Source organism: Anopheles merus, chromosome 2L (assembly GCF_017562075.2).
Source record: "Anopheles merus strain MAF chromosome 2L, AmerM5.1, whole genome shotgun sequence".
Lineage (NCBI taxonomy): Eukaryota > Metazoa > Arthropoda > Insecta > Diptera > Culicidae > Anopheles > Anopheles merus.
This window is the reverse complement of record NC_054083.1, coordinates 27565571-27585309: the sequence shown is the minus strand read 5'-3', so window position 1 is coordinate 27585309 and position 19739 is coordinate 27565571. Positions and strand designations below refer to the sequence as shown.

At 48.1% G+C, this 19739-nt stretch overlaps 5 protein-coding genes across 5 annotated transcripts; 3 read left to right on the top strand and 2 right to left on the bottom strand.

Annotated features, from left to right (window-relative positions):
* Nucleotides 1–437: 437 nt before the first annotated feature.
* Nucleotides 438–5267, top strand: LOC121593064 (multiple inositol polyphosphate phosphatase 1). The gene is made up of 5 exons (XM_041915104.1): nucleotides 438–594; nucleotides 3437–3644; nucleotides 3711–3805; nucleotides 3873–4789; nucleotides 4879–5267. The coding sequence occupies exons 2-5, from the start codon at nucleotides 3449–3451 to the stop codon at nucleotides 5132–5134; spliced, it is 1464 nt and encodes a 487-aa protein (XP_041771038.1). The 5' UTR covers nucleotides 438–594; nucleotides 3437–3448; the 3' UTR covers nucleotides 5135–5267.
* Nucleotides 5268–5417: 150 nt separating this feature from the next.
* LOC121593065 (mitochondrial carrier homolog 2-like) lies at nucleotides 5418–7304 on the bottom strand. Its single transcript, XM_041915105.1, has 5 exons — nucleotides 7029–7304; nucleotides 6853–6937; nucleotides 6166–6757; nucleotides 5980–6090; nucleotides 5418–5842 (listed from the first exon to the last, which is right to left on the bottom strand). Exons 1-5 carry the CDS (start codon nucleotides 7185–7187, stop codon nucleotides 5779–5781), a joined length of 1011 nt encoding a protein of 336 aa, XP_041771039.1. The 5' UTR covers nucleotides 7188–7304; the 3' UTR covers nucleotides 5418–5778.
* An 816-nt stretch (nucleotides 7305–8120) lies between these two features.
* LOC121592050 (pyroglutamyl-peptidase 1) lies at nucleotides 8121–9240 on the bottom strand. Its single transcript, XM_041913292.1, has 3 exons — nucleotides 8932–9240; nucleotides 8578–8828; nucleotides 8121–8499 (listed from the first exon to the last, which is right to left on the bottom strand). The coding sequence occupies exons 1-3, from the start codon at nucleotides 9133–9135 to the stop codon at nucleotides 8325–8327; spliced, it is 630 nt and encodes a 209-aa protein (XP_041769226.1). The 5' UTR covers nucleotides 9136–9240; the 3' UTR covers nucleotides 8121–8324.
* Nucleotides 9241–9646: 406 nt separating this feature from the next.
* On the top strand, nucleotides 9647–14631 carry LOC121592048 (trafficking protein particle complex subunit 8). Its single transcript, XM_041913290.1, has 9 exons — nucleotides 9647–9993; nucleotides 10065–10521; nucleotides 10595–11177; nucleotides 11244–12206; nucleotides 12376–13403; nucleotides 13463–13680; nucleotides 13756–14167; nucleotides 14247–14387; nucleotides 14454–14631. Exons 1-9 carry the CDS (start codon nucleotides 9828–9830, stop codon nucleotides 14512–14514), a joined length of 4029 nt encoding a protein of 1342 aa, XP_041769224.1. The 5' UTR covers nucleotides 9647–9827; the 3' UTR covers nucleotides 14515–14631.
* A 331-nt stretch (nucleotides 14632–14962) lies between these two features.
* Nucleotides 14963–19727, top strand: LOC121592049 (4-aminobutyrate aminotransferase, mitochondrial). Its single transcript, XM_041913291.1, has 5 exons — nucleotides 14963–15570; nucleotides 15659–15771; nucleotides 16646–16817; nucleotides 17881–18894; nucleotides 18980–19727. Exons 1-5 carry the CDS (start codon nucleotides 15498–15500, stop codon nucleotides 19099–19101), a joined length of 1494 nt encoding a protein of 497 aa, XP_041769225.1. The 5' UTR covers nucleotides 14963–15497; the 3' UTR covers nucleotides 19102–19727.
* Nucleotides 19728–19739: the final 12 nt, after the last annotated feature.

The window sequence follows — 19739 nt, the reverse complement described above, 5'->3', positions numbered from 1 at the left end:
CGTTCCGAGACGGGAATAGATTTGGAAAGGCTTGCGAAGATTTAACTACAATGTGCTAATGAATGCGCGATGAAAGTCGTGCTCAAGCGGTTCTAAAACCTAGAAGAGCGTATATTGTTATAATTTAAAGGGAATATTGTTACATTCTGACAACCAATTTTAATCTTTTTCTTTTTATTAATCAAAAACGAAACTAAAACACACTTAAATTTCATTACAACCAAATGAACTCCCGCGTGGTTTAAACGTGCTGAAAGGTTCACTCGATCACCGGCGCAGCGAATGAATAAAACGCGCGGAAGCACAGCCGCGGTCACGATCACGCACCAACAACCCGCGGGGCATATGCGTCAACCTATCATCATCATCATCATCATCACCATCATTGCCATCATCAGTCTGTGGGCGATGTTCATGGTGAGGTTTAGCGGGTCGGCGCAGTTATGTCTCAGTTCACGCCCGGCTGTTAAACCTGTCTGTTGTGCGCGTCCCGTCCTCGCTACTACGGCTTGCTGTGCTTATTGTGTCGGGAGAAAATCTTACTGCACGGTGCTGTGAACGGCCGTTGCCCGTGTACCCCCATCAATCGATCTGGTAAGGGTGCAACTCATCTTCAGTGACACCGTTCGTTGTTCTTGGGGTTTGCTGCTGCTTGTGAGACAATTACTGCATTATCAGCCCTTACCAACACAGTGATCTCAAGTGATGCGTTTTAGCGCTAAGGAGCAATTAAAAACACGTTCAAAGAGGCAATCGCAATTTTTCGGTGTGTACGTGCTCGTCCCGTGGGGTACTTTAAACGGTTTGGGTAGTGCCCGTTAGTGTGCGCAGTGACCAAAGGTTACTAAAAAAGTGTTCGCAGGTGTGTCAAGCTGCTGTAGTTAGGTTGTTAGGGAAACAGGGTCTAATTATTACCCGTTTGATGGTTACAGACAGAGACAGAAAAAAGTGCTTCGTAAGTTCATACCGGTAACTAACGGGCGTATAGATAGAAGAAAAAAGCGACCGATTTAACTATACAGTTGGAAGAAATGCACCACCCACCGTTTGGACGCGGGGTCGAATGCATTACAATAGAATTGAACATAAGTGCAGAACAAGCATTAAAAAGAAATAAAAGCAGTCCAGGCGGATGGCGGGAAGAAGGGAGAGGGAAGGAAAAGAAGAAAGATGATTCTACCCCCGGCCGACTATGCTGCTCGGCTAAGCTATGCGGGCAGGTAAAGCAGACGAACGACGAAATAGAATAAACCGGTTAAAAAAGGTGCCTGGAAAAGAAGTTCAAAAGGAATGCCAAAGAAGCGAGCGCGATGGAATGTATTTCGTTTGGTGTGTCGTCTGGGGCTGGTGCTGGGACTGTGGACTGTGAAAGAGGGGGTGCACTTTCTAGGAGAGCGCATATATTTTTTTTTTCTCCATTATGCTGGAGCCACTCCCTACGATGATGATTAAGCTAAACATCACCTGTCCCTGTTGGTGGGGATGGGTTCGATCGGTTCACTGTGGTGGGAGCCACTTTTCCCACCCATGTGAGGTTGAGTGATCGTCATCGTCGATCATGATGGCACACACATATGAGGCGCGTTTACACAAAAACCACCGGCATTATGTCATCGTGAACCATCTCGTTGCTGGCTGACCGGCATAGTAGGCTCTGGCCCAGCAGCAGCATCAGTTACTCAAGGTCGATGATGATGATCGTAGCTCGAAAACAAATCGCGCGTTTTTTAACGTAAAAGGGCGATGGAATTTGGAGCGTTTCTGCATACAATTCGGTTGAAAACCGGTTTATGCTGCACGCTAATGCAATTCAAATATGATGTAATGCGTTGTGGTAAAGGCGCTAAGGGCCTCAATACACCGATAAAACCGCAAACAAACGCAACCAGAGTGGAACACAGGTGACTAACGTACATACATACAAGTTTAAAGCATTTAGTAAATGTTTACCCCTTTTGCATGCGCTGTTCCACACGGGAGTGTTTGCGCTTTGCAACTAGAATAAGAAATAAATATTGATCCATAGTGATAACGGTCATGGCGGGCGCTCCCCGAAGGTCATGTTAGATCATATCGTTTAAACTGTTGCTGCGGCCCAGTAAGAAGTTACAATCGTTTGATCAAATTATGATGACGCCTGTCGGCATGTTTCCCATGGACGTTCAATTAATGAGCAGTGTGTATGTGTGTGATTGCGGTTCAACAACTTCTGGCCGATAAAATGTGGTTCCGATTGAAAGAGCACCAGCAGAAAACAGGGGTGACAATAGTAACGTTCCCTATTAGAGAGGTCACTGAACGCCGAAAAGTGGTACCATAAATGGTATCGGAATAGCTTCAGTTGTGGGTAAAAAAGCACCTTAAATCTATTTTTAGGAAGTATAAATTTTTGGTATAAATTATCTAAATTAAATTTCTTCTCTTCTAACTTATAGAAAGTTCGGAAGAATTATGTGTTAAAACTATTGTAGGGAAAAATGAAGATTTCGTCGGAATCGATTCCGGCTAGCTCGGAAGTTTTCTGGAATCGATTCCGGATAGTAGGTACGGAATCAGTTTCGGAAATCGATCCGGAATCGGAATCGGCTCTGGAATCGGAATTGGACCTGGCATCGGAATTGAATCCGAAATCAGAATCGGCTTCGGAATCGGAGTCGGTTTCAACATTTCCATAAGAATAGGCGTTGGGGTGCAATGATGCTAAGCATTGATAGCCGCAAAGAATAAAAATTTACTTGTAAACGATCCATTCTCGTGGAGATTTCCGGGCTGATTTCGCATCTGGAACTTCTTATTTCAATTCAAGAACTGATTCTCATTTCGGAGCAAATTCCATTTCTGGAGTCATTCCTGATTCCGTTACCGGAGCAAATTGCGATACCTAGGTCGATTCTGAATCCGGAGCCAATTACGATCTCGGAATCGATTCCGAAGCCGGCTCCAGAATCGGAATCGGTTCCGGAATTGATTCCGAAAACGGAATCGGAATCGGGTAGGTCCCACCACTACTTCAAACCGCTCAGCAATGCAAGTAGATATCGTATTTGATCAAACAAAGATCATTTACACCACTCGAGAATGATCAATCAACAAACAAATGTGATGTTGATATTTGGCTTTCGTTTGCTTCTGGATGACGAAAGGTCCAACTGCTACTAAAGTATGGGAGAGAGGTGGCTAATTGTTTTAAACAGATTACGTATGGACACATTTGTGTACCAATCGATTCGCTTTTGCAATTAAGCGTGACGGGTTGGCTGCTGTGTGGCCAGATGAGCGTGATCAACATGTGCAATACACGTTCGATAAGCACGGCGACCATCCATGTTTGCGCATAACGATTGTCATTCATTGATATAGTGCATGATAAGCCGCCCTTCCCATTCAGTGTTTTCCCATTATCATTTCAATAAGTCTTTTTCCCATTTCATTGCAGAAGCTGTAAAAAATGATACCACGAATCTGGCAGGTGATCCTGCTACTCCACTGCGCAGTGCAGTTGATCGCTGCGCAACGCAGCACGTGCTGCGAGTCGTACTGCTACAACGATGATCCCGAGCGCAAGCAGGTGAAGCATTTTGCCACCAAAACGATGTACGAGCTGGTACGCGCACCGGACACGGATCGACAGCATATTGTGCCGAGTAAGTGCAGTTTAGTGTATTATTTATAGTTTTGATTTATTTAGTAAATTTTCCTCCTTTTTACAGACTGTGTACCGGTGAAATTTTGGCTGCTCAGTCGCCACGGCACGAGACTACCGGGAAAGAGTGAAATCAATGAGTTGCCGAAGCAGTTGAAATTGGTAAGTGGTTGTGCTGCTGTCGCTTGAAATTGCGTTTTTGCCCTAAAACGGTTGCCTTTAATTGAAGCTACAAGACGCGATCATGGATAATTACTTTACGCGCCGCACACCGCCCGACAATGGCCGCATGTGTGAGGAGGATTTGGAGCTGCTGCGCCAGTGGCACTGGGATCCGAACATAACCGAGCAGTACGATTCGTTTCTCACCGACCAGGGCTGGGAGGATCTGAAGTACATTGCACTGCGGGCGAAGGAGAAGTATTGGCAGGTGTTTGGCAGCGGCTACCAGCCGGCCAAGTTTATGTTCCGCCACACGAAAACGCAGCGCACGGAGGCAAGCTTCAAAGCGTTCGCGGAGGGGCTGTTCGGTCGGGAGGAGGCGCAGCGCGTGAAACCGACGCCCGCGACGGAACCGGACCGCCTGCTCAAGCCGTACGACGACTGTCCGGACTTTGACGCGAACAAGGATCGGAACAAGCGGGACGAAAACTCGGAGGTGAACAAATTCCTTCGCTCAGCCCTGTTTACCGGCACGGTGTGGGACATTTCGCAGCGGCTCGGCTTCCGGCACAATCTGAGCGTGGAGCAGGTGGAGACGTTGTGGGATGCGTGCCGGTATGAGCAGGCGTGGAAGATTTCCCGCCCCAGTCCGTTCTGTGCCGCCTTCACGGAGGATCAGGTGCGGGTGCTGGAGTACAAGGAAGATCTGGCGTACTACTACCGCCAAAGCTACGGGTACGGGCCGAGTACGGAGCTTGCCTGCCACGCTATGGCGGATATGCTGCGGCAACTGTCGTCCCGCGATGATCCATCGGTGGTGGCGTACTTTACGCACGATACGGAGATACAGCTCTTCCTGGCCGCGCTCGGGGCGAAGCGTGACGAGATGCCGCTGCGGGCGGACAATTTTCCGTTCATGCGCAACCGAAAGTACACGACGAGTGATATTCCGTTCGCGGCGAACGTTGCTGCGGTGAAGTATCAGTAAGTCGCCGTATTATTAGTCGCTATGTAAACCAGTTTGAATTAACGGTCTTTTGGGTTTCCCCCCCCCCCTCTCCCCCTTTTTGCAGGTGTGCCGAGCAGCGCGAACCTGAAAGGGTGATATTTTTCCTCAACGAAAAACCGATCATGCTTGACTGGTGCAGCGTGGGACTGTGCAACTGGTCGGACGTAAAGCAGAAGTACCAAAGATTCACCGAGGGCAATTGCGATCGAACGTACTGCCAGAGCAGCGGGGCAGCTGGGATGCATTTAGCCGGCCGCATCGCTTTTGGCGTTGCCCCTCTACTGTTGGCCGTGCTGCGACGGTTGACCTCCCTGCACTAAAGTATTATCTTGTAACACGTGGGGCAAAAGTGAAACCTATTGTTAAGCAGTTTATAAACGTTTGTCATCGGTTGGGCGTGTGGATTTACAGACATACATATGAGAGAAAATGTATGCTTTCTTGAACAACACACTATGGGGATTTGTTTTTCTGTGTTTAAATTTACTTATCACTTTACTGACTGACTACTGACTTGTTCGAAGAGGTATTCAACGTTTTAAACTGGTTTGTGTGTTTTGCACGATGTATTAATTAGTATAGATTTGCCTCTACGAAAATTAGCTCACTTCTATAATGTCTATTTGGTTGGTTATGAATGCAAACGGGTAGATTTTTTTTTGTTTATTTTATAGTTTACATAACTTTTTTGCTTCCGAGGCGATAATTGCTTCATCTTGCGCACGATTGTCGAAACCAATTGAAGAAACACAACAACTAAATGCAGATTTAAATTGAACAATATGGTAAATGCAAGCAACGGAACTATCCAATCTTTAAACCAGTGTCCATATAAACTGCATCCTTTGAATTGGGGAAATAGGGAAATAGGGTACGAAATCTACGATATCTAATGTGAAAGGAAAGTCGTGCATACCGTCCATGTGAAGCACAGCAAGCACAGCGTGTCTTGTTCCGTGCGTTTTTACTTCAATTCCGGGTACGGAGCGAATGAATCGCTATGCTTGCCAGATACTCTGGCCACCGTTCTGTGGAGAAAAATGAAACGGATGCATTATTAACGTGCGCTTCAATAAGAAATGGGTTGAAAAATGTTTTGCGGTTTGATTTTAAAAAGCGCTCTTTGAATGACTAAGCTAACATACGGCACTTAGAGTCCACTTACCGGAAGAAGAACGACGATCCACGCTTGTGCTGTCTATCCAGCAGCAGCCGGGCGTAGCAATCGCGCCAGTTAATGTAATGATCCATCATGGGCGGGTTACCGGCCTTCAATCTGCATTAAAAAAAAGTTACAATTAACGGTTAACACATTATAACAATGGCATTCAGCAAGAGCGTCGATTGTTACCTGGATCCCTGGACGGCCATGCAGGTCGACACGACATGGTACGGGTAGAAAACGCTTGTAACCGAAAAGTGAGCGATAGTGTTCACGTGGCCACAGGTTGTTTTGTTCGCCCCGGAATACTTGGCGAACAGGTAGGTGATCGAGCTGGTTAATGCCATGCACGACAATTCCATAACCATGCGGGGAATAAGCCCCGAAAAGAACCCGCCAATACCTTCGTGCGCCCAGATTTCCCTGATCGAACCGAACAACCCATCGTACATGTGCTCCCGGCCAATGAACTGGGCCATCATCCGGATGGACACCACGTGGAATGGATGGGAGATGAGTATGCCGCAAATGTGCGTTACCGCTTTGCGCACCAGGCCAGCCGGCCGGGTCTGGACTTTGCCGTCCTTCGTGACCATGTACTCATCGATGTCTTCGTACGTCGCCTCGAACCAATCGAAGTCATCGAAACGGTTCGGTGCCTTGCCAATCACCACCACGGCCATCCTTTCGCTGTAGTACGAGCTGAGCATATTGCCCAGCAGTCGGGCGCTTAGCCCCCGGAAGCATCCGAAAAATCCATCCACGCTCTTGATGTACGCAGCTGGCAAAGGTAGAGAAAATTATACATGAAAAAGCCTTCCCAGCTCAGGCGATCCCCGTGGACTAGGGACCGGTTGAACGAAACAACACACGTACCGTATTGGAAAATGTTCGGCAGCATCAAACGCTTCGCACCAAAGAGCGTCCTACCGGGGCGTGGTGCGATCGGTTCGTAACCGAGCTGCGGGAAGGCGATAAGACATGCGGATTGCGATAAGGATTTAGCTGGTTAGCGGCGGAAGATTAGCCACGGTCCGGCGCGCACCACGTACCTGGATGAGCGTTTTGGCATACTCCAGCGGATACAGGGCCGTCGAGCAGACGAGCCGAAAGCCAAATCTTAGTGCCGGTTCGATTTCATCCTCCTTCCGTTCGTCGTTTCCCGACGGTAAGCCAACAATTCTTGCCGTTTCGGGATCGAGAGCGTGCATGTTACTCTACAACTTATCGTACTTTCCTGGGCGATATTTATTTGACTAAACTCCTGCACGGCACAGAGAACAACAATGTTACGATGATGTATCGGTGTTTTTTTTTGTTCCTCGAAATGAACACAAGACACCCAGGAGCCAGCGGTCATCGAGCAAGACAGCAAGGTGGCATATTGCATTTTGAATATTATTAAAATCACTATTTCAAAGAGAAAAAAGAGCTTGAGTTGGTTTAAAACGTATTTCATAAATTTCTGCACTGATGTTACATCGAATCATTGGTTAAATTTGTCTTTTTTACGATAAAACACAGATATGAAACATCCAGTGTGCAGCAAATGTGTTGACAGGACAATTGAAGGTACATATAGATTTGAACGGGCCGTTATTGATTTTAAAAATGCACAAAATGTTTCCTCAGTCTGTCGTTTGAAACGATTAGGAAATATTAAACATTTGCTGGATTTAGGGGGACACATAACAATATGTACTGTGCCATTTAAATAGTTTAAATACATGTCAGATTTTAACGTCAATATCGCACACGTTGATTTTTAATATATTTTCAACTTCACGCACTTTTCCACAAATTGCCAGACCAGCAATCGTCATAAAACCTTATCGGTATTTTATCTTACCTATCTTACCTTTTCAGACACCTTTTTTTGGCCGGTCTCATGGTACAGTCGTCAACTCGTACGACTTAACAACATGCCCGTCATGGGTTCAAGCCCCAAATAGACCGTGCCGCCATACGTAGGATTGACTAACCTGCTATGGGGGGAAATCAATAAGTCACTGAAAGCCAACCCCACAAGTGTGTTGGCAGGCCTTGACCGGCATCGGTTGTTGAGCCAAAGAAGAAGAAGAAGAAGATCTTACCTTTTCTCTATGGCTGTATGCAAACACAAAGATAAGAATACCAAAAAACTGTTTGAGTTATGCAAGATATATATTAATTCCCGTTGGTATATAATTGTTAGTCAATACTGTACGATTCGCTTGCGTTACACAGTATAATGTAGTGTAAATATGGCCTTTTGATTTTATAGATACAGAAACCGATGATAATTATCATTGAGGTGAAGCTCTACCGAATTAATCCGCATTAGAGGTAGGTAGGGGGTGAGCAGCATCTTAGGACAGCTTATGTTCAGCGGCAAGTTGCTCCAAGCATTTGCCTATCACATTATAGATTGTCGTCATCGTCTGCTCCGAGGTGTACGGTTCGTTCACTTCAGGCACATGCACAAACAGCGTCCTGTCCTGGTTCACATCGAGCGATTTCACATATATGTAGCCGCAAAGGTAGCTGCAACAGAAGCGAATATTTACATTCCGTTATTGAAACGATCACAGTAAACAAAAAAAACATCTGCTTTGCTATTACTTTCCCACATTCGTCGAGCAACAGCATTCTACATTCGTTTCGAGGTTCAGCTCCTTGACCAAGCGTTCGACATTAAGATTCGTTTTAAGCATCGCGCACTCTTTGTCGTTTGCATGCTTTCCGCTGAGTGTTATCTTATCGCTGGACAAATAACGCTGGGCGAAATCGGGCTTAGAGTAGCCGAACGTGTAGGAGAAATGCTCCAGGTTGATTGTGTTGATCGTACCATTGACGCCCACGTGCACTACCAGCTGGAATGGATCAACAGGTAACCATCGACAAACATTTTCGGTTTAATGGGTACAATTATCGGCCATTTCGAACGAGCAACAATGCCAAGGAGGATAAACTTACGTCCGGGGTTTGGTTCCAAATCTGTGGCAAGATACGATTCACCTCTTCGTATATAACGGGTACTTGATACTTACGCAGCTGGTACGCATCCTTCCGGAAGTGGAACACATCGGGCAGCAGCTTTACCGCTTCCCAGCTCGCATTACGATCCTCGTGGCCTGCGAACGGGCCGAATCCGGTAACGATGATAATCTTCTCTGGCATGTTCCCGCAAGCTGCACTGAGCCGACTAGATTGAGAGCTGGACGAAACACCTCCTTTTTGTTGTTGCGAGTGAGATAATGCAGAGGGTAAATATTTACGTTTGCTTCTGTCACGGAATCTGTCACGCACAGATGATTGCGCGTGAGACTGTGCGTATCGAATTTGCGCGAAGATAAATTGGGCACAAATCACAGGTCGCCTTTTTAGTGGATGCGTAGATAAGAAAGCATTTGTGATAAGAAGCCGTTAACGGTAAAGTTTTAAATTGTGCTAAAATGTTGCAAATGTGGCGTGAAGGAGAAATGCTTCTCGAAACAAATCTAAAAAGGTATACAATAAACTAATGATGCACTGAAGTGAAAACGAAAAGAAAAAAGAAGCGGTTCGGCTTTGATGTAGGCTTAATATCGCGAAAGTATCAATTGTTGTTTTTTGCGAATTATCGAATATTTTATATCGTTGCGCAAACTTCTTTGATGGTCGTACGAGATCGTGCGAAAACCACTGTACGGGATCAGCTGCTGGTTGCTGTCACACAACTGTCAAAGTGTGGTAGTGTTTGTTTACGTAGGAAAGGGGAAATCGATAAACGTTTCAGCTCGGAGGACGAATTATTTCCTGTTATCAATTCATTAGTTAAATGTAATTGTGCGCACGGGATTGCAAGTTCCCGTCTGATCTTCGCCACCACCATGATTCACCTCACCGGACAGAACTACTCCACCAAGGAGATCATACAGAACATATTTTCGCCCATGGTGGGAGCCATCGTGTCCCAGCAGGCCGAGGAGCTGTGCCAGAAAAACAATCTTTCGTTTGTGGAAATGTTGCAACCCTTCCTGAAGCTTTCCTCCGATGGTACGTATTTACGCTCCAAACGGTGATTGTATCCGCGTTGACCGGTACTGTTTGCTTCCTTATTTTCGTAGCACACTTTCGCGACATTGCCGGCACGAGCGTTTCGATCAAGGGGCTGCGGATCAATGTGGTGGACGTGAACTGGCGCCCACCGCAGACGATACTAGCGAAAAAGATGCTAAACGAGGCGGTCACCACCGCACCGGGTGGCGATAAGATGCGAGCGATCAAGCTGGACGATGGTAGCTTCGTGGACATTCCCGTCTCCGAGCCGTGGTTCGAGCAGTGGCGTGAAACGTTTCTCACCGTGCAGTTCCCGGCGGACCACGAGTTTACCCGCCATCTGCTGTGCTCGTTGATCGTCGTCTCGAGCATCGATCCGAACCCGATCGAGACCGCCAGCCAGCTGACGAAAAAGATACAGATGATGCAGAACATTACGCCGCCCCGGCTGCCGAAGTGGTTCGCTTCCGATGCGCTCAACTGCTACGTTATGCTGCACGACGGATGCTCTGGGGATATTGGAAAGTGTGTTGAAGATAGACGCAGAGTGCTTTGGCAACTGTATTTAAGCTGTATCCTATTTTTAACCTCCTTTCAGGGCTCAGCAAGCGTTCGAAGGGCTGAAATCGACCTACGGCGAGCACAAGTGCTTCCTGCTGCAGATTAACTCGCACGGTGGCCCACCGACCGACTGTCCCGACCCGTGGGTAAGGTATCTGAAGAAACACCAACGGTCGGAACCGAGCACGGCAAGCGATGTGGACAGTGCGCCTAAGACACCGCAGGATATGGGCTCGGTAACGGGCATGCCCACGACGGTGGTACAATCGTCCAATCTGCTAGTGCACGGTGGCGGTGTAAGCAGCAGCGGCAGTAGCCTTTCGTCCGAAACACCGCCTTCCGGCATTGTGGTGGGTGAGGTGATTGCGCATCCGCTGAGTCCGGTGCAGGAGACGGGGATCGAGCTACAGGAAACGTCGAGCTTGACGTCGAGCATCGACAGCCTGTCGCTGCAAACGATCAATCCGAACGTGTGGCCGATCGAGAGTGACATCGAGGTGGCTCATGGGTCGTTTCTGACGGCGGGCGATTTGGACAACCTGAAACACTTTGTGCAGGATTTTGCCGTGCGGGCGTTGATTCCCTACGTGGAACGGTTGGTGGGCGTGTTGAACGATTCGGTAAGAGTTTGCGTGAAATGATAGGGAACTATTTCACGACATAGAGATTATTCTCTTTAATTGTAGATATCGAACAAGAAGGGCGTGAGCCGCTCGCTGCTAAGCGCAACCAAGCGATGGTTCGTCACGAACAAGCCGGGAGTTAACACGAACCAGAATGCGGTCGTCTACACGAACGAATCCACAGAGTTGCAGACGCGAAAGTTGGGCGATCTGTACTTTATGTTCAGCCACTATTCGCTCGCCTTCCAAGCCTACCATCAGGCCAAGCGTGACTTCAACGCTGACTCGGCGTGGCAGTACTATGCTGGTGCGCTCGAGATGGCAGCACTGGCCGCGCACATGCAGGGCACGGCGAGCCGCAAAACGTACGACTACATGGAGGAAGCAATACTAACCTACCTGAACAGCTGCAAGCTGCCCCAGTTCGCTACCCGTGCCACGCTGCTGTCCATGGAGTGCTTGCGAGCGGCCAAACAGTACAACGAGGCGGCCAAGCAGTTGATCCGGATGACGAGTGAAGATTCGGACCTGCGGTCGGCACTATTGCTCGAGCAGGCCTCGTATTGCTTCCTGCTAGCGAATCCGCCCCAGTATCGTAAGTACGCGCTGCACTGCGTGCTGGCGGGCCATAGATTTTCCAAGGTTGGCCAGCGGAAGCATTCGTTCCGCACGTACAAGCAGGCGTACCAGGTGTTTGAGAACCGTGGCTGGAGTTTGGCGGAGGATCACATCCAGTACACGATCGGTCGACAGGCTTCGAACCTGAAGAAGCTGGACGAAGCGAGCCTCTGTTTGGAGCATCTGTTGCGCCCCTCGAGCATGCAAACGGCCACCCAGCAGACGTTGTTTTTGCGCGAGTATCTCAGCACGAAAAAGGCACTGCAGGCGAAGGGTGGTGAGGGCGCGAATGATATTCCATCGATCGCGCTGCCGAAGATAGTGCAGACGATGACGAAGGTGCTGGTAACGTCACCGCCGCCAGTTTCGAATCCGCTGCACGTGGCGGCAACGAATATTAACATTACGGTAAGTCTGTGGCTTAGGCCGGTCTGGTGGTACAGTCGTCAACTCGTCATCTCGTACGACTTAACTACATGTCCGTCATGGGTTCAAGCCCCGCATGGAACGTGCCCCCATACACACGTAGGTCTGACTATCAGCTGTATCTTTACAACATGCTCTTCCGTTTTTTTAGGCTACCCCAACGGATGAAAACGTGTGGAACAAGATGGAGGAAATGCTGGTGCAGAGCGCTGCCGAGCGCCCGGTGATGGTGTTCCGTCCCTCGAAGTCGCTGTTCTCCACCGAGTCGCCGGCGACGGAAAACCCCCGCTCCGTGCACGGGGAACCGATCGAGGTGGCGTTCAACCTTGAAAACACCATCAAACCGGCGGTGCTGTTCGAGAACATCAACCTCCTGTGGGAATTCCGCCGGGAGACGGGCGAGATTTTCTCCAACCGTCCGCTCTTTCTCGGCGACGTTAGCTTGGAGGAGCGGTCGGAAATTGAGAACGTGGTCGCGTCCAGTTTTGTGGCGCTCGTCACGTTCGGCGAGCATGAGATGAAAACGCTTGTCCTGAAGCTAACGCCGCGCAGTACCGGCCAGCTGCGGATACTGGGCATCGTCGGTAAGATATCGGCGGCTCAGCCGGCCGGTTCGGGCGAAGCACCGTCTCTGTGGGGCAAACAGCTGTTCGAAGCGCAACCGATACGTGTCGGCAGTGCCGGTGGCAAGGACGGAAACAAAGCGGTAGCTGCAGCCGCTGCGTCCGCTGTGGCGGCCTTTGATCGCAAGCTGGAGATAGAGATTCTTCCCCCGGCGCCGGCCCTGCACGTCAGCTTCAGCCACGCACCGTCGGAGGTGCTGGCGGGAGAGGTTATTCCGCTGAAAATGAACATGACAAATGCAGGCGTGAGTGTGCTGAACGATATTTACGTGTGCATCGACAATCCACGGTATGTGTTGCTGAATCCGAGCGAAGCGGACATACCGCTGTCGATACGGCGCGATTTACAAAACCTGGCCAACGAAAACGTGGGCCGAGATCGTGAGGCACGCAAGCAGTACGTGTGTAGAGCGTTCCGGGAGGCGGATGGCAACTTCATCGCTCCGAACGAGACGAAGACGGCCACGCTGTGGCTGCAGGCCCCGTACTCGAAGGGGCAGAAAGACATCAAGCTGATGATTTACTATGCAATGCCACAGGACTATCCGAAGTTGAAGTAAGCAATGGAAATAATCGATGGTTTTAGGAATGGTTGCTAATTTTGGTTGCTTTCAGGCATCGTCTCGTGCGACATACGTGGAATTTTAACGTAAACGATTCGTTGCTCGTCGATGCGAACTGCAATCTGAGCAATCCGACCAAGCGTGAGCTGGGTATTGATGTGAATGTGAAGAATCTAAACCAAGTCCACCATCCGCTAATGACGGAAATTGTGATCAACGAGCTGTATCTTTACTGTTCTGCGTACGAGCTGCAGCAAAATAGAGTGGTTTGTATGTATCAAGAAGGTTCTTTGCCCTTAACAGCACACAATGACAATGTAATTGATATTTTTTGCTTTCTTTTAGATATTAAAACACCAGGCCACACCAAACTGCAGTCGGGCGGGGGACTGAAAACGAATGAAACCGTCAGCCTGCGCTGCAACCTGCAGCGTCGTACGGCCGACGTCGTGTATGATGGCAACTTCCAAGGTTACGTTTCGCAGAAGCTGTCCACCGTGACGGTGCGCGCATCGGAGCCGGCCGCCAAGGCAACTCTTCCCGCGCTGGAAGCGGCGGGCAGTTTTCTGCTCAAGAACGAAACCAAATTCATACGCGTGTACGAACCGGGCAGCAATGAAGAGTTCAATCAAATAGTCAACCAACGGGACAGCCACATGACGCTCTGTGTGAACTGGTCCGCCACGATTAACGACAACGGTGCGTCCCGAAAGGCGTACGGACAGCACTTTGTGCAGCTGAGAAATCTCTACGACACGTAAGTGGGATTGACGGGGTTTTTATTCGATTTTTTCTTTAATCAATAGCTTCTGTTGGGTTTCTTTTTGTTGATGCAGTGTGTACTGTCCACCGTCCGAGCGGTTGCAGCAAATCACTTTCACGGGCCAGTCGAACGTTTATGGTATTTTTGATGATTTAGATAAAGTGATGCCGGTCGAGAACGACGATATCGATAGCGGCTGGGGCGTTAATCAAAGGTATGCTCGGTTATTTGAATTTTCGTATGAAAAAATAACATAATTTTGTTTCGTTTCGTTTCTTAGCTATGTGGCGCAGAGATGTTTCCTGGAGGAAAGCTTCCAATCAGTTGAACTGAGAGCGTAGGACGTAAGGTTTTGAAAGTATCTTATTATTGCATATTATCGCATCAAATAAAGTATTTTTAAACTTATTTCTATTACTGCACATTCGTAATCCCAAATATATACATTTTAAGGATAAGAGTTGATTTTGCTTTGACTATTTCCTTACCCACATCTTGTCCTGTCGTTACTATGTTGTGATCTTCATTTTTTTTTTAAATTTACGGTTTTATATTTAATTTAATTGAAAAAGCGAATTTGAATCCTTTTGTTCGTGAATAACTGTATCCTTTCCACAACACGAAAGAACTTTGAAAGCAAACGGTCTACGGACCTTCTGTTCAGCGACAAAAGTATTCAACTGCATCCTCTAAACGATGTAATCCCGGCCGGCTGTGCTGTCATTGTCGCAGGTACCCGTTTTCAGGGGAATTAAATTTAAATAACAAGGATACATTCAATCAGGTATGAAAAGGATTTAGGCATCCTGTTTCATTGTGGACGAATTGCTGGAAAATACGTGAAAAACTGCTGGTTTTTTTAGTTTTATATTGTTAGAGCACATGGCAATTCCGTGCAAGCGATTGTACTGCTTGAAAAACACTGCATCTTCTGTGTGGTTTAAAAAAGCGTTGACTCCACCACATCATCATCGTGTGTGCGGCAGGAGGATAAATTGAACATTTCCCACGAGATCGGGGTACAAACCGCATCTGTCCGTTGCAGAGAGCGAAACGCGTACGGTCTCTGTGTGATTTTCACGTGCGTAAAAACCCAGTGCGGCGTGTCTGTTTCGGGGTCGCCGATTCGCGCATGGTCGATGGTGACTTGGTCGGTCTGTCGCTGTTGAAGAAGAAGCAACAAAAAACTGCTGCACTGAGATAGACATCATTCTAGCGCACCGCTGGAAAGCCGTGCAGTGTATCGCTGTGTGCTGTTATTTAAAGTGTTTTTAGTTTGCAAGTGTTTTAGGGAGTGCAAAAAGTACGTGCCGGTGAATAAAAAATGCTGCTCAAACAAATCGGTACCGTTCTGGCGCGTGCAGAATGCCAGCGTCGTCATCGTGCTTTGCTCCAGTGTGAGTTTTTGTGTCGTAGAATGCAAAAAAGCATTGCTTAGTATTGAGTAATAATAATTGTTCTTCTTTTTTTCACCCCATTCGACAGTGAGCCGCCACTTTGCCGCCGTTCCGTTGGCCGAACCGGCCGCACCGTCGCTGAAAACCGAAGTACCTGGACCCAAGTCAAGGGCACTGCTGCAGCAGCTAAATCAACTGCAGGTATGCTGCTCAAATCCAAGTAGTCGCGGAATATGAAGAAAAGCACTTCCGAGAATGTCCCAGAAGCCCTCGGAAGGGCGTTGATTGTGCATCCCGGATCGGTTTCCTTCGCGTTGATTGGGTGCACGACACGCGTGTTGATGGGACGCGCCCTAGCCGCGAAACACACACACAATTGGTATCAATTGAAGGGAATTGCTTTCAATCAGTTGTTTGCGTTGTTCCAAAACAACGCGTCCGCCAGCGTAGGGCGGCGTTCGTTCGCCTTTTCCTCGCTTTTGCAAGTTCATTTCTCTTCCGATGTACACCGTCGGTGGGGGTTCGTTCGTTCCTTGCGACAGACCAATCCGCGTCGTAGTGGCTCCGTCCGTCAATGAACTGTCCCTGAAATTAAACACGTATGATTTTTTGGGAGGATCGCGGTGATTTATGTAGAATGCAAACAAAAAGAATGGGTGTGTTGCCGTTCGCACTTGGAGGCGATTAAAGTTATATAAATAACCATCACGCCACTTTGTAGTAGGAGGTGTGTGTGGATGGGAGACTTTTCGTACGGTTCCCTGACCTCTATAATGTTGAGGTGAATTTATTGCGGAGCCGGCGTGCGATACCGATGTTCCCTCGCCGCCAGACATTCCTTCACCATTGTTCGCATTCTCCCCTGCGCGAGTGTACGTCAATTGATCATGAACTTGATCTTTTCTTCTGCTGTCCTACGCATTATTGTGGCGCTTTTTGAACCACGTGTTACGCTATTTTTGGACGTTCCTGTCCATTTGCTACCTTGCGTTTCCCAGTGGCCCTACAACTGGCGCTCCATTGACTGTATTTTCTTACGTTTTTCCCTTCCCTTTTCTTCTTCTCGCACACACAGAATGCTAACTCGGTGCAAATGTTTGTCGACTATGACAACTCATACGGAAACTATCTGCAGGACGTGGACGGCAACGTGCTGCTCGATATTTACACGCAAATTTCATCCGTCCCGCTCGGTTACAATCATAAGGAGCTGCTGAACGTGTTCCGGGATGAGCATAATCTGTCGAGTAAGTGTTTTTTGGGTGAACAATTTTAAGACAACAACAAACAATTTTGTTTTTTAAATTAATAAGAATTTAGATAATATTTAAGCAGTTCAAAAGGTTCGCTACAATTGGCTCTACGTTTCTTATTGGAAATCTAAACTGTTTGCTATTTTTAACATTATTTTTAACCATTCCGATAAGCTATTTCGGTACGATGGTAATTGTTGACCGTTAAATTCATGCGAGATAATAAAGTAGATGGCGTGTGCAATCTGGCCCACTGCTAGATAAGAGATTCGTTGCTTATGCAGTGTCGGCAGGGGAGTGTACATAAAACAATGGTACACGGTGGTTGCACCTGCGTGGTTCGTTTTTTGTTATGCATTTTTGGATGCAAAACGCAGCATTATCTGTTGTTATAGCTATGTCCCTCTTATCAGATCCCCTGAACGTGTCGCGTGGCGAATGAGTAGATTATTATTTAGCAGGTGGGGGAAGGGAGAGACCAATCGTTATCATACCGGTTCGTAAAAGCGCGCGTTAGAGACAACCTGGAAATTGTTTGTCAAGGTTAGGCAGTTAGCGGTGCACTCTATGTGCAACAGATTGAAGGGTGAAGGGTGCATTTTGATGCATGTCAAAGAGGAAATGCAACTATGTTGGAATGTGTAATACAGCTTGGTTACTTTCACATCGAGGGGATTTAATTAAGAGATACAATTTGCTTTGATTACTTAATTAAACTGTTATCTTTCGTATGGTTATTTTGAGTATAGGGAATGGGAAATGATAAGTAGAGTTAAATTGTTTTGAATTATTACATTATAATAATTTGTATAGTAGGTCGCATGCAATTTTTTTGAGATATTTAATATTTTATGTAATTATAACATTTATTTTGTTACTTAAAATGCCAACAAAATTACTCTCTGCCGTTTATTTCCTTTTTTCTATCGATCGAAATAGCTGTAACAAATTCCCTTTTAGCCAAGACACACACCCGTGGCTGGATTATGGCAAAAATTATAGCAAACTATCCTAGCAACACACGCGCACTAACGGTTACTTTCCAAACGTTTTCCAGCACTCATCAATCGCCCGGCGCTCGGCGTGTTCCCGGGTGAAGATTGGCCAAACCGGCTCCAGAACGTGCTGATGTCGGTCGCTCCGGTTGGGCTCGATCACGTCACGACCATGATGTGCGGTTCCTGCTCGAACGAGAACGCGTTCAAAAACATCTTCATCTGGTACCAGAAGAGGCAGCGCGGCGAAGCCACCCCGTTCACCGAGTCGGAGATCCAGTCGTGCATGATCAATCAGGCCCCGGGCGCGCCGAAGCTGAGCATCCTGAGCTTCCACGGTGCGTTCCACGGCCGGACGCTCGGCTGCCTGTCGACGACGCACTCGAAGTACATCCACAAGATCGATGTGCCGTCGTTCGATTGGCCGATCGCTCCGTTCCCGCAGTATCGCTACCCGCTGGAGGAGAACGTGCGCGAAAACGCGCAGGAAGATGCGCGCTGTTTGGCGGAGGTGGAGCGCTTGATTGAGCAGTACGGCAAGCGGGGCATCCCGGTGGCGGGCATCATTGTGGAACCGATTCAGAGCGAGGGAGGGGACAATGAGGCGTCGCCCGAGTTCTTCCAGCAGCTGCAGAAGATTGCGAAGGCGCGGGGCAGCGCGCTGCTGATCGACGAGGTGCAGACGGGCGGTGGACCGACCGGTAAGATTTGGTGCCACGAGCACTTCAATCTGCCCAGCCCGCCCGATGTGGTGACGTTCAGCAAGAAGATGCAGCTGGGTGGATACTATCACGGGGCGCACATGAAACCGTCGCAGCCGTACCGCGTGTTCAACACGTGGATGGGCGATCCGGGCAAGCTGCTGCTGCTGGAATCGATCCTGCGCGTGATTAAGCAGGAATCGTTGTTGGAGAATGTGCGCCGTACGGGTGATAAGCTGAAGCAGGGTCTGATGGAGGCCCAGAAAGACTTCCCTCATCTGCTGAGTGCTGCGCGCGGCCGGGGAACCTTCCTGGCGATCAACTGTGCCACGCCCAAGCTGCGCGATGACATTGTGGGAGCATTGAAGCAGAAAGGTAAGGATTTGGGGGTTATGGGCAATGGTTCTGTCGTTCCGATGTTCCGGGTTTTTTTTATCATTTCCGTGCTCGCTTGTTCCAGGTGTCCTGTCCGGTGGTTGCGGTGAGCAGAGCATTCGCTTCCGCCCGGCACTGATCTTCGGCGAGAAGCACGTGGACATCTTTATGGACAAATTCCGGCAGGTGCTGAAGGAGGTGAAGTAAACGCACGCCAAACGACCAGCACCTGTGCCAGCTAACTTACTGCACAGAAGCGGATGAGAATGAGCGGAAAGCTGCTACATGAATGGATAGGAATTGAGGATGTTGCGATTTAGCAATCACGCTAGATTGCGGACAAAATGGGAAACGGATTTGCCCCGATTAGTTTAATTATCTTCCACGCACAGCACAGCGACTTGCGCACAAAATGAAGCAGACATTAATAGATTCGTTACGGTATGGTATGATCCAGGTTGAGGTCGCGCGGTTTCCATGGCGGGGACAATAAGATGGACCAGAGAGTTCTTCCCTGTCTGCATACCGCACAGCCGTGGATTTGGTTTAGTAATGCTTGTAGCTGCCATGTTGAAAAATCGTCTAAGCTATATATTAGAAACTCTGCCAGTACGACAGAGAGGGAAATGAAATAATATATAACAAAAGTATAAAAACACACACACCAACACGTTACATACAGCGTGAATGAGAGAACATTTGTCTTCCAATGAGCTATCAAAGTGATTCCAAATTAATCGGTGTCCAAACGGTACAGGCCCAAACTGTCTTCTAGGCAGGGCGTGCTAAACCGTTACAAAATAAAATAGATAAATGTTGTCGCATACAGAAAACACATTTGTGTG

What these genes read in the sequence shown, in the direction of transcription:
- LOC121593064 (XM_041915104.1), top strand. Translation starts at nt 3,449, where the DNA reads ATGATACCACGAATCTGGCAGGTGATCCTGCTACTCCACTGCGCAGTG. An exon ending in TCGACAGCATATTGTGCCGA is followed by an intron (nt 3,645 to 3,710) that starts GTAAGTGCAGTT and finishes TCCTTTTTACAG; the next exon opens with ACTGTGTACCGGTGAAATTT. An exon ending in TGCCGAAGCAGTTGAAATTG is followed by an intron (nt 3,806 to 3,872) that starts GTAAGTGGTTGT and finishes CTTTAATTGAAG; the next exon opens with CTACAAGACGCGATCATGGA.
- LOC121593065 (XM_041915105.1), bottom strand. Translation starts at nt 7,187, where the DNA reads ATGCACGCTCTCGATCCCGAAACGGCAAGAATTGTTGGCTTACCGTCG. An exon ending in ATGGCCGTCCAGGGATCCAG is followed by an intron (nt 6,091 to 6,165) that starts GTAACAATCGAC and finishes TTTTTAATGCAG; the next exon opens with ATTGAAGGCCGGTAACCCGC. An exon ending in GGATCGTCGTTCTTCTTCCG is followed by an intron (nt 5,843 to 5,979) that starts GTAAGTGGACTC and finishes TTTTCTCCACAG; the next exon opens with AACGGTGGCCAGAGTATCTG.
- LOC121592050 (XM_041913292.1), bottom strand. Translation starts at nt 9,135, where the DNA reads ATGCCAGAGAAGATTATCATCGTTACCGGATTCGGCCCGTTCGCAGGC. An exon ending in TTTGGAACCAAACCCCGGAC is followed by an intron (nt 8,829 to 8,931) that starts GTAAGTTTATCC and finishes GATCCATTCCAG; the next exon opens with CTGGTAGTGCACGTGGGCGT. An exon ending in TGCTCGACGAATGTGGGAAA is followed by an intron (nt 8,500 to 8,577) that starts GTAATAGCAAAG and finishes CTTCTGTTGCAG; the next exon opens with CTACCTTTGCGGCTACATAT.
- LOC121592048 (XM_041913290.1), top strand. Translation starts at nt 9,828, where the DNA reads ATGATTCACCTCACCGGACAGAACTACTCCACCAAGGAGATCATACAG. An exon ending in CAGGACTATCCGAAGTTGAA is followed by an intron (nt 13,404 to 13,462) that starts GTAAGCAATGGA and finishes GGTTGCTTTCAG; the next exon opens with GCATCGTCTCGTGCGACATA. An exon ending in CTGAGAAATCTCTACGACAC is followed by an intron (nt 14,168 to 14,246) that starts GTAAGTGGGATT and finishes TTGTTGATGCAG; the next exon opens with TGTGTACTGTCCACCGTCCG.
- LOC121592049 (XM_041913291.1), top strand. Translation starts at nt 15,498, where the DNA reads ATGCTGCTCAAACAAATCGGTACCGTTCTGGCGCGTGCAGAATGCCAG. An exon ending in TCATCGTGCTTTGCTCCAGT is followed by an intron (nt 15,571 to 15,658) that starts GTGAGTTTTTGT and finishes CCCATTCGACAG; the next exon opens with TGAGCCGCCACTTTGCCGCC. An exon ending in GGATGAGCATAATCTGTCGA is followed by an intron (nt 16,818 to 17,880) that starts GTAAGTGTTTTT and finishes AACGTTTTCCAG; the next exon opens with CACTCATCAATCGCCCGGCG.